This window comes from Mytilus trossulus, unplaced genomic scaffold (genome assembly GCF_036588685.1).
Source record: "Mytilus trossulus isolate FHL-02 unplaced genomic scaffold, PNRI_Mtr1.1.1.hap1 h1tg000244l__unscaffolded, whole genome shotgun sequence".
Taxonomy (NCBI): Eukaryota; Metazoa; Mollusca; class Bivalvia; order Mytilida; family Mytilidae; genus Mytilus; species Mytilus trossulus.
Window position 1 is genome coordinate 2,484,078 of NW_026963317.1, and position 11,749 is coordinate 2,495,826.

Consider the following 11,749-nt stretch of genomic DNA (forward strand, 5'->3'; position numbering starts at 1 on the left):
ATAATTTAGTATGCCAGACGCACGTTTCGTCTACATAAAGACCGTCATTAGATTTACTACCCTGTAACTGTTTGGTGTACGTGCACTAGCATACTTTAAAAGTCCCATAATTTATTCCAGACTGAAATTGAAATACTGCTGTACAAAACATTTATACGCAGTGCAAATAAAAATATATAATTTGAAATTTTGACTCAATGATTTTAGAAGAACTTTGTTTTTTATATTTAGTACCAGTTCTTCCTACTGGAAACACAGACTTTTGTCTCACACCTACAACTACACTTAGGTTTTTGCAATATGTGTGCACTCCTAATTTTCATAACACTATTTTTTAACACACCTGAGATTATCTTGTACATGTCAGTGATATTATTTCCTAATGTATGCATAGTTGTGTTGTCTGGATTCCAGTCCCTATAAAATTCACATTTCAGATTTTATTAATTAAAGCTGTTTGGTACATTTTGTTATCCCAATCATCATTTTTACCACCTATTTCCTTTATTTTACTTGACACAATCATCATTCCTTTTTCTCTGTGTATGTCTATAGCGACAGGAAAATTGATTCCATCAGCTTCTGATAGTATTGTCCTACAGGTTTCACCATCTGGTGATTTTACCAAGAAGTTGTTGTTTCCACGAGAAATTATATATACAAAGCCATGCTTGACTACTGCAATTCCTTCTGGACATTCAATGTCATGATGCTGAAATGTCCACAGAGGTTCTTCAGTGTGTTTGTAGCAGCAGACTTTGTTGTCAGAGAAACGGTAGCATAGATATTTCCTCCAAATAATGACATACCTGTTGCTCCAACTTCTAAGATTGTTTGAGACTCATCATTCAGATTAAAAATAGTACTTTTCTCAGCATTAAAATCAAGAAAAAGAAATGACAAAGTTCCAATTATTGTAGAAAATGTTACAGCCACCACAACAAATGTGATTTAACCTTGTTTTATGGCTAGCTAAACTAGCTAAAAAGTCGTATAAAATCCATTATATTGACAACAATGTGTGAATAAAACTAACAGACATAATGCAGTGTAATTCCAAAAATGTCTTTGTCTCCTTTGCACTCATACCACATCTTCCTATATGTATTAACCATGTTATTTAGCGCAATCACTCCAAACAACACTTACTTTCATAAATCAGTTGGAGAATACAACCAAAATGAAATAGCTTTTTAGAACCAATATTTAACAACTTCGTAATGTAGTAATTTATGTTCATCTATTTCATCCAAACTCTTTTAAATTAATGTTAGAAAGTAAATAGAGTCAATGTGAAGTAGATAAATCTGTAAAACATACTCCTTGTACGTGAGACATAAGCGTCAATTTTAACACATATACGTGTTTACTACTTGCATTTCCACCACTAAGTAAAGACCATCATTAGATTTAATACCATGTCACTGTCTGATGTACGTGCACTTGCATACTTAAATAGTCACATAATTTATTACAGACTGAAAATGAAATGTTACTGTACTCACTGTACATAATGCAAATAAAAATATGAAATTTGAAATTTTGACTCATGGCAATGATTTTTGAAGAACATTGTTTTTTTATATTTACTGGAAAAACAGACTTTTGTCTTGTACCTACAACTGCACTTAGGTTTTTTTTATCTAATATGTGTGCACTCTTTATTTTCATAATACTATTTGTCAACACACCAGAGATCATCTTGTACATGTCAGCAATATTTTTCCTAATGCAGTCATAGTTGTGTCGTCTGCATTCCAGTTCCCATAAAATTTACATTTCAAATTTTATAGATTAAAGCTGTTTGGTACATTCTATAATCCCAATCATCATTATCACCACCTATTTCTTTTATCTTACTTGACACTATCATCATTCTTTTTTCTCTGTGTATGTCTATTGCGACAGGAAAATTGATTCCATCAGCTTCTGATAGTATTTTCTTACAGGTTTTACCATCTGGTGATATTACCACGAAGTTGTTGTTTCCACGAGAAATTATATAAACAAAGCCATGCTTGTCTACTGCAATTCCTTCTGGACTTTCAATGTCATGATGCTGAAATGTCCACAGAGGTTCTCCAGTTTCTTTGTAGCAGCAGACTTTGTTGTCAGAGAAAACGGTAGCATAAATATTTCCTCCAAATAATGACATACCTGTTGCTCCAACTTCATCTAAGATTGTTTGAGATTTATCATTCAGATTAACAATAGTACTTTTCTCAGCATTGCTGATCATCAATATGCGACCATCACTTGCTACTCCACAACAGGAATGAGATAGTTTAATTGTTTGAATAATTATATTCTTGTCTATATCCACCAGGGTTGTCTGGTTTTCTGATCCTAATGTGACAGCCACTATATTATTTCTGACAAAGCAAGCATCATGAACATATTCGGTGAATGTAATTACTTGTCTTTCAAAGATGCCATCATTATCAAATAACAGGAGGTTATGACTTGTACAACTTTGATGGTTAAGAGTTAGATACTTTCCATCAGGTAATATCCGGCAAACATTGAAATACATATATTTCATATCTTCTGGAATTCGCAGAGTTCTCAACATTGATGGTTTAATCTTTTCAATTCTAGGATCAGTTGCTACTAAGTTCTGTGCTTGATTTTTTCTTCCGGGTTTAATTCGAAGAGTAGATTGACTGGTATTTATGTTGATTTCACCAAACGATTTGACATCTTGCAAAATGGTTTGCTGGGCGGAGGAAATTCTTACCTCTAAGTTCTTTTCCTCCAAATTGTCTCCACTTTTTAATTCATCTATGTATTTTGCAACTTTGGATGTAGTTTTCTCAATTTCTCTCAGACCAATAAACATTTGTAGCTCAGTTGCAGATTGTGACATTTTAGAAAACTCGTTTTGCAATTGGCTGATCTCATGGGCTTTCTGTGTGACTTGTTGTAGTAAGAAGTTCGTCTTATATTTTAGCTTTGAATGCTTTGATTCAAGGTCATCAAAAATTTCTTGTTCTAATTTGTTCAAGAAATCATCTATTGACTTTCTCATTAATCGAATTTGCCCAGCAGCTTTTGTTTTCTGATTATTGTTTGCATCAATCCTCCTGCGTAAATATTTTATAATCTCCTCTAAATTTTCCTTCACATTATTCAAATCTTTTTCGCAAAGTTGTACAGAGGCAGATGATTTAACTTGCTTCAGGATATCTGACAGGGGTTTCAGATCTTGACATTTGTTGTGAGTATCTGTGATACATGTGACACAGCAGGGACAGTCATGATACGCACAGTAAAGTTCAAACTTTTTCTTGTGGTCTCGGCACTGGCTACTGATTTCTAGCATCAATTTTGGTAATTTATGGTAGTCTTTAATTGACATGGTTTTATGGTCCTTAGATGTTCTTGACTTTGTGTGTTGTTTTTCACAGTCTGTACATAGGAGCACCTCACATTTTGTGCACCATGTGACAGCTTCTGTAAATGGTCCGTCATCATCATAACATAGGTTACAAAAGTCCCCACCTAATGAGGCCATGTTTTCTCTTTTAATTTCTGAAATATAGAGGAGAAAAAAATATCAAATGATACATGCAAACTGCACTATCAACAAAATTGAGTTGGCAAAGAGAGAAAACACACTTACATAAAACAAATAAGTCTACCTTATGAAAAAAACGGATAATCTCTGCTTCCAATTATGAACTCTCCATTTCCTTGTATTTCAGCAATGCCTACATAAATATAGTCTAGAGTATATATCTCCTGATTGTTATCATATTCCAGAGCTTGCCTTTCCTATAAAGGTTTCCTTTCGAACACTTAAATGTTTTAAAATGGGATGCAAAATGTTTGCGATGTATCATACCATCTGCTTCTTCGTTTTGAGACATATGGCTATGAGACAATAGCTTGGGAATAAGAGAATGGATCGTATGAAATTGTACAAGGTTTCATACCGCAAAAAGAAGGTTAGGATTGTTTTGGTGGTTGGTGTTCTTAATGTTTAGGAATAAAGCCAAGAGGAAGTATTTTCTTGTTTAATGACATTTACCTTTCATTTAAGCGTATGGACCTTCATGCAATTGTACCACAAGGTTCCAGAAAGGTTTTGATTTAGTTTAGGTGTTAATTAAAGCCATTTATTTTTTTTTAGGAAAAAGGGGACAAAACGGCAATACTTTACTAATACGTTGTATATGTTGCTTATTTGTTGACAAATTTCAGCGGAGTTTCATTCAAAGTATTGAATTCTTGGGGTTCTTTAAATGATAATCTAACCATGAATTTAGATTTTTTTATTGTGGGGTTGGTTTCAAATTGGTCCAAAAGGTTCATAATAAAACTTTGATTTAACAAAACATTGAGGTTATTTGGGTTCTTTCATGTATTTAATCTAACTGTGTATTTATAGTTTTAATACTGGTCCCGTCTTTTTTAAATTTGTCCACAAATGTTTAAAAAGTAAAATCACTAAACGAGTGTATTCCAAAGTAATTCAAAACGGCAAGTTCCTAATCTATTGGAAAAATCAAAAGCCCAAATACATCAAACAAATGGATAACAACTGTCATATTCCTGACTTGGCATATTCCTATGTAGAGGGTCCAAATTTGCCCAAAAATAAAGGTCCAAACGGTCCAAAGTTAAGCTATAAAAGTTTGATTTCAACAAAAAAAAAATACATGTTTTTTTTTCATATACTGAATCTTACTAAGTATTTAAAGTTTTGATTTTGGGCCCGGTTTTCAAATGGTTCCACATTAAGGTTCACAGGGTTAAACTGAGTTTGCTTTTAATAAAAGTAAATATTGGTGTTCTTTAATTTAATAAAATCTATACATGTTTTTATATTTTTGAATTTAGGCCTATTTTTAAGTTGGTTGAAAACATGGTTTCAAAGTAAACCTTTGTTTGATTTCAACAACAAAAATAATATATGCAGTGCTTTAATTTGATAAGCTAAATCTAAACCATGTACTACGATTTTGGATTTTGGGCACAGTTGTCAATTTGGTCCCGGCTTTGTTTGGTTGGAAATAATTTGTTTTCATGTTGTCGTTATTAAGTCTTCCAAACAAAATTTGGAGACTAACTGTTTTTAGTAAGTTCTTATGATGGCACCCACAACGGAGTTAGGGTGACGTATTGTTATTTTACGTTTCTTTTTTCCTTATTTTTCTTTCAGGAATGGTAAGAAAGATGGCCCCCGTTTCCATGGTAGCAGCAAAAATGCAAAAAATCAAAGTGTTCCAAACTGGAAGAAACTTCACAGGAATAGTAACTGGCATGTGCTAATTTGTAGTTTGACTTTGGAATTTTTAAACTGGCTGCCGTTACCATGGAAACAGCTTAAATATCAAAAATGCTAACTCTTGGTTATGAGACCCAACTGGATGAAACTTTATGAAAATGTTACCCAGTACTCTAAGATGTCAAGGCAATATTTGGATAGTCCACCCTAAATCATATATATTATTGTACGGGATGATAAAACAAATCAAACCAAATATAGAATGAGTCCATTGGGTCATCCCACACCCTTCTGTTTGAAAACTTGTAAACAGTAGAGATCCCCACCTCTAAACCATATATATATATTCTTGTATGGGATAATAAAAAAAATCTAATAAAATATGGGATAATGGGAATGGCTTATTATAGGAAGTTTGTTTGGGAGACTTCGTAACAGCATCGTGTTACAATTACATATCTTGTTTGATATGCTAAATCTAACCATGTATTTAGATTTGGACAACGGATTTAAAGATGAATGTTCAATTTCAAATCATTAAGTTCTTTGCCTACAATTGTTCTGTGTCAGAAACATATACTGTGTCGAATATTTAATCACATCCCAGATTCAGAGCTGTATCAAGCTTCAACATTGGGTTCATTCTTGTCCAAACTAGTCGGGATCGCATTAGGCTGTGCTCTGCAGAGTGTAATTTATTATTTTGACAAGTATTTCTTTGAAAAACTTTAATATTCAGATTGTCTGAACATATTGTATCATAGTAAAATCTGCAAAAGCATTGTTTTATCAAGCAAAATCCTGAGGAAAAAGTTTTTATGTAAGAAGGTCAGAAAGGCATGCTGCCAAATCCTTTTTGATCCATTTTTTAAACATTATTTATACGTTATTGATACAAGTAGGGCTTATCTTTAAGAGTTATGATCATCAACCGCTTTAACAATAGCCTTACTTATGTGATACGTACAACTTACAACTCCCGTTAGCACCATGTGTCGTATAGGGCGCGAATGGGAGCCTTCCATCTGAGTCTGTCTGCTGCTGCTTGTTGTGCTTCTCCCCATCAGGGAGTTATGTGATAACAAGGGATGTAATAATGGCAGCAAACCAGGTTTTCTATTACATTTATTGCTTTAAGCGTTATAGCAAGTCAAAACACGATCTTACCACAAATATATGTATTGCCGGTGCTCTGTAAAAGGAATTTCTACAGGTAAGTAAACTGTCCAATAACTGATACACTTAATACCTGTGATTATTGATTGATTTATAAATAGATAACTGTATAATATAACACGCTACAAAAGTTAAATAAACAATATAAGGTCAATGTCAGGAATATATAAACTTTTTTGTATGAGGCTGAGAAACTAGTTTGACGCCGTGTACAAAAAAGTATATATTTATTTGACATTGACCTAATATTGTTTTTATGCTGCAACGTCTTGAATTTATTCATTGATAGTTTTTTAAATGGTAACACAAATGTAAAACTTATTGTCATACCTTAATGGACCCCTGATTGTAAAGAAAGTGTACCTCGATGAAATTGACTTTATACAAAATATAGCTTTGTTATTATATTTAGGAAATGAACACATCTAGTTGCAGTTTAAAACATTTTAGGTGGCTTGAAATGTGGAGGCTTTTAAGATTACATTTTTGTGATATTTTGCTTTTTTAAAGAAATAGTGGCAGAGCCCCATGTACACAAAAACAATATAAAGAATAATTTTAATTTAAATTTCATATGATAAATGCTTACTTATTCTTATTTAGAAATGTGCTTTTTTTTTAATTGACCTTTATACTAGAGTAGATAAATTAACAGTGTGTACATTACACAGCCAATTTTGCATAGGTAATATTTTTGTACTTAAAATCAGTAGTACTGAAAATTTACTTTTGATATTTAGTACTATTTCTTAACTTTGAAATTATTGTACTATAAATTACGTGCCTGCATTTTACAGTACTTGATTTGTACTTAAAATTTTGGTACAGACATAATACTAAAAGCGATCACAATATTCCATGTTTAAAAATCATAATATTATGAGATTTGAAGTAGACATACTATCAAAATGCTTAAAATGTAACATTGTAACCAAACATATTTAATTAGTACTTAAATTTTCAAGTACAAATCAAGTATTGTAAAATACAGGTACCTAAATATGACAATACTTTTAGAGTAACAAAATAGTACTGAATATGAAAAGTAGAATTCCAATACTACAGATTTTTGGTACAGACATAGTACCTATGCAAAATTATCTGTGTACACCACCGCTTATAAATAGGCAGAGCTTTAATTTTACAAGACATTATTTAGTAACGAAAATTTTATAATTTAGAAAAGGCATATTCTATAATTCGTATATGAAATATATATACCTTGTGCTGACATGAATTATCATTGATATGGTCATATTAATTAACTGTTCTCCAAATTGTGAATTTTTGAAATACTAAGGTTTTTTACAACAGGAATAGATTACCTTAGCTGTATTTGGCAAAACTTTTTAGAATTTTGGTCCTCAATGCTCTTCAACTTCGTACTTTATTTGGACTTTTAACTTTTTTTGGATTCGAGCGTCTTTTGTAGACGAAACGCGCGTCTGGCGTAAATACAAATTTAATCCTTGTATCCATGATGAGTTTATTTAAACGACCTTAAAATTGGTATGTAAATTTCTCCATATGATTTTATATTTCGCCATTAGCTTGTCAGTTTTGATAACACTGTAGAATTCATGTTTCTGTTTCTAAAAAAAAAACTTCTGCACATTTTGGGAGTATGATTAGCATGACACTAGATGCAGGCATATTGATGTTTTTTTTTAATTACAACAGACAGCTACATCCTGTTTATCAGTAGTGTGAAATTTTACAACACTCATTTAACAATGAACATTTCTGTCAAACTCATCTTGAATTAAGCTTCAATAAAGGAAATTATCAATTACTGTAAACCAACTTATTTTCGCGACTTTCGCGAGTGAAAAATATCGCGAATTTTAATCTTCGCGAATATGAATAACTTGGATCATTTGTTTTTTAACCACCTCACAAAATTAGAAAGTCTCGAAATTAAATAGCCGTGAAGTGGAATAGATAGGATAAATCGCGAAATTAAGTATCCGCGAAAATAAGTTGGTTTACAGTATGCGATAGTTTGTAATTGTGATTCCATTTTTTTTATTTTTTATTTGTATATATTTACAATTAGATGTGTGTTTCGTTATTATACGTTATTTTAATTGATTTCAAAATGAGTTGTGACGTTACTTTTCGTGGCGTACAGACATTTTTTCGTAATTCTGTAGTAATGACTAAAAAATAATTGGCGAAGAAAAAAACACAAGGTGGTGCACTTCTTTTTTTGCTACGGCCCTTCTAATATACTTTATTTTGATGATTGTCCCATTTTCATAAATTTTTACCTATTTGGGGCTATTATCATGAAAAAAGTCACAGTTCCACAATCAAATAAAGATGAAGTGGACCAATCTGAATAAATTTAACTTAAAAAAAAATGAAATTTATTCAAATTGATCCACTTCATCTTTATTTTGATAATTTCCACTTGCATCACATGGTTTGGAAATAATTCCAGAACGAGATTTCAAGGAGACTGAAACATCAGAAGAAGACATTCTTTAGCTGTCTTGTGTACTGTCCTAGCTTAATTTTGGCATGTCGAAATTTTTTATCATATTATTCATTTATTCTTTTCTCTGTCTTGTGTGTTCGTGCATTTATTTACGCTGTGTCCCCGTTATGTAATGTTGTCATTTTAGCGGTATGTTTAACATTGACATAAAATGCGGAGGTTTGGCTAGCCACAAAACCAGGTTCAACTTTTTTTCTTAAAATGTCATGTACTAAGTCTGGAATATGGCAGTTGTTATCCAATAATTCGTTTCTATGTATGTTGCATTGTCGTTTGTTTTTGTTGCACTTCAGTGTTCTGTTGTTTCGTGTGTTTTTCTTTATGCTTTTGGTTCATAAGCTCAAAAACATTGGACAATAATTATGATTTAAGTCTATTCAGAATGATAATCATTATCTGAGATGATGGAAGAAATGAATTAGATAACATTGCTCTCAATGCATAGCTCTTCTTAAAAGTTTTGCATGCGTTGCTGTAAGCTTGGAACTGTTAATGTTTTCCACTAAGGCAGATCAGATGAGTTCAAATATACGCAAAGCCAATCAATTTTAAAACAAATGTAATAGGTGTAAATTAATATTATTAAACAGTCTTGGTTTTACTCATTGTTGATCGCTAACCTATGATTGCCCACATCCACTTCATTCAAATCTGAGTTTAGTCGTTTCACTAGCAATCATATCCCATCTCCTTGTGTTTATAATCATATGCAGTATAAGAAGTCATGCACCTTACTAGTAGACTTCTGGCAGTATGTAATTCATTGTATTTCAAGAATTTACTTTCCTTCTACTATTTTCAAAGATTAGTTTGGCATTGTTTATACTTCAAGGATTTGTTTTCCATGGTCATGGGTAAAACTGTCTTTTAAAAACATTTATCCACATAAGATCTAAAATACTATCATAAAATCCCCTATCTTTATAAACTAGTGTTTTAAAAAGTTAATTACTTTGAAACTGAGAAGCGAACTCCCTTAAATACAAATACAAATATTTTAAAATATTTTATTGGATAAAGCACATATATTATATGATGATACGTAATCCAAGTGTACAGCATACTCAACATAACAGATTCATAATAGGACAAGGAAGTCATGTAATCTGATGCCAATTCCCATAAATAACAAGGCCCAAAAAGAGAAAAATAAAATAGAACATACACGAGAATTAAATGCACTATAACTGATGTAATCTGAATATACCTGCCTTTGTTTAGCTTACTATCTGATATGTATTACTTATTAAATGCGTATGCAAACATTATTGGTTTTTATTTTACTAAAACTAATGTCTGCAATGCGGTGGTCTATATCTTCTTGTCTTCGTTTGTTTATGACTTCATCAATGTTTAACTTTCATGTGTTTTACGTTTAAAATCATACGAGCCACGTGGGACTTGTCTTCTCGTTTTTAATGATCCTCTCGTGTTGACCGATTCTAAGAAATCATCGTCTCTGTCGGATCTGAAACCACTTTCACCACTACTTGTCCTAGATGGCGGCAAGTATGAATCTTCATGTTTTAGTTTATTGTCTGTCTTAGAGTGATCAGTGGATTTCAATTCTATTGTCTGTTTTGATGTTTCAATGTTCATCTGCTTGTCAAACACCGATACTTGCAGATGATTACCATGTGAAGTTATATTCCAGGTAGCCTTATCCCATGGAATTTCGAATTCAATGACATTCTTAACCACTTTTGCAGGTAGTCTCAGGAGAAAATCAAAACCTCATCATAACCTTACCTCTACATCTGCTTCTGCTGGAATGTGAGATTCATCTGTCAGAATAATGATTCCATGTTTATTTGTTAACTCTAGCACTTGTGATTTAAACGATGAAATCTTGTACATCTCAAATTTCCTCTGAATTTCCTTTACATCTTGGGACGATGAAACGTTGGTTGTGTCTCTTTCTCTTACTATTATATGTTTTATAATATCAATTTCGTCTTCTGTGAGTTGGCTACAAAATTTTAGCTGAAGAACTATGGTAAGAGGTGAGCCAGTGTCAATATTTCCAGCTTGTACAATATCTGACAACAGCTAAACGAAACGACTGTTCACTTTTCAATACATGTGGTGTGCATTTGAGATTTAGTATGATACAGCTTTGTTTAGCTGATACCACTTGAAAGTTGTCTTGATTGTCATTTGTGTCACTACGTTTTGTAATGTTTTCAACAACTAACCTTTCATCAATGTTTTTATTATCGATTCGACCAACTGCATTGACCAACCTCTCTGTTATTCCACCTGTGTCATCTCCGATTGTGCCTTTCTTTTCAGCATATACATGAGTTTCCATTGAGATGGCATGTAGCATTTCTATGATAATCCCTAGTTTATCGCCTATCTTTCCCTGTTCATGAGAAAATTCAATGTGTCCCTCTTTTAACGTTTTTACATCATCTTGTAAGCTTTCTGTTTTAGAGTTGATGTGAGAAACAATTCTACTCTCTGACTTTTTAATGCAGTCCTTTGTTACACCATTTTGATTAATAAATTTACCTATTTCCTCTAACAATTCATGCTATTGCAAACAGTAAATTTTATCAAATGAATATGAAAGAGATATACACAAAGAAACTGAAGTATTAACTAATTACAGAAAACTAAACCTGAATACATAACGCCTAGATATAAAAGATCGAACGTGAAAAAGGTACAAAGTTGTACAGCACTGAAGATCAAAAGTTGAAAAGGTTTTGACAAATACGGCATTGTTTTTATGCACGGGATAAGAACATCCTTATTATATAGAACACTTAATGCTATTGCAAACAGTAAATTTTAACAAATGAATATGAAAGAGATATACATAACGAAACTGAAGTATT

At 32.2% G+C, this 11,749-nt stretch overlaps 1 protein-coding gene across 1 annotated transcript; it reads right to left on the reverse strand.

Moving 5' to 3' along the window:
- Window positions 1-1,780: 1,780 nt before the first annotated feature.
- On the reverse strand, window positions 1,781-3,514 carry LOC134701518 (uncharacterized). Its single transcript, XM_063562668.1, has one exon. It carries the CDS (start codon window positions 3,512-3,514, stop codon window positions 1,781-1,783), a length of 1,734 nt encoding a protein of 577 aa, XP_063418738.1.
- Between the last annotated feature and the right edge of the window lie 8,235 nt (window positions 3,515-11,749).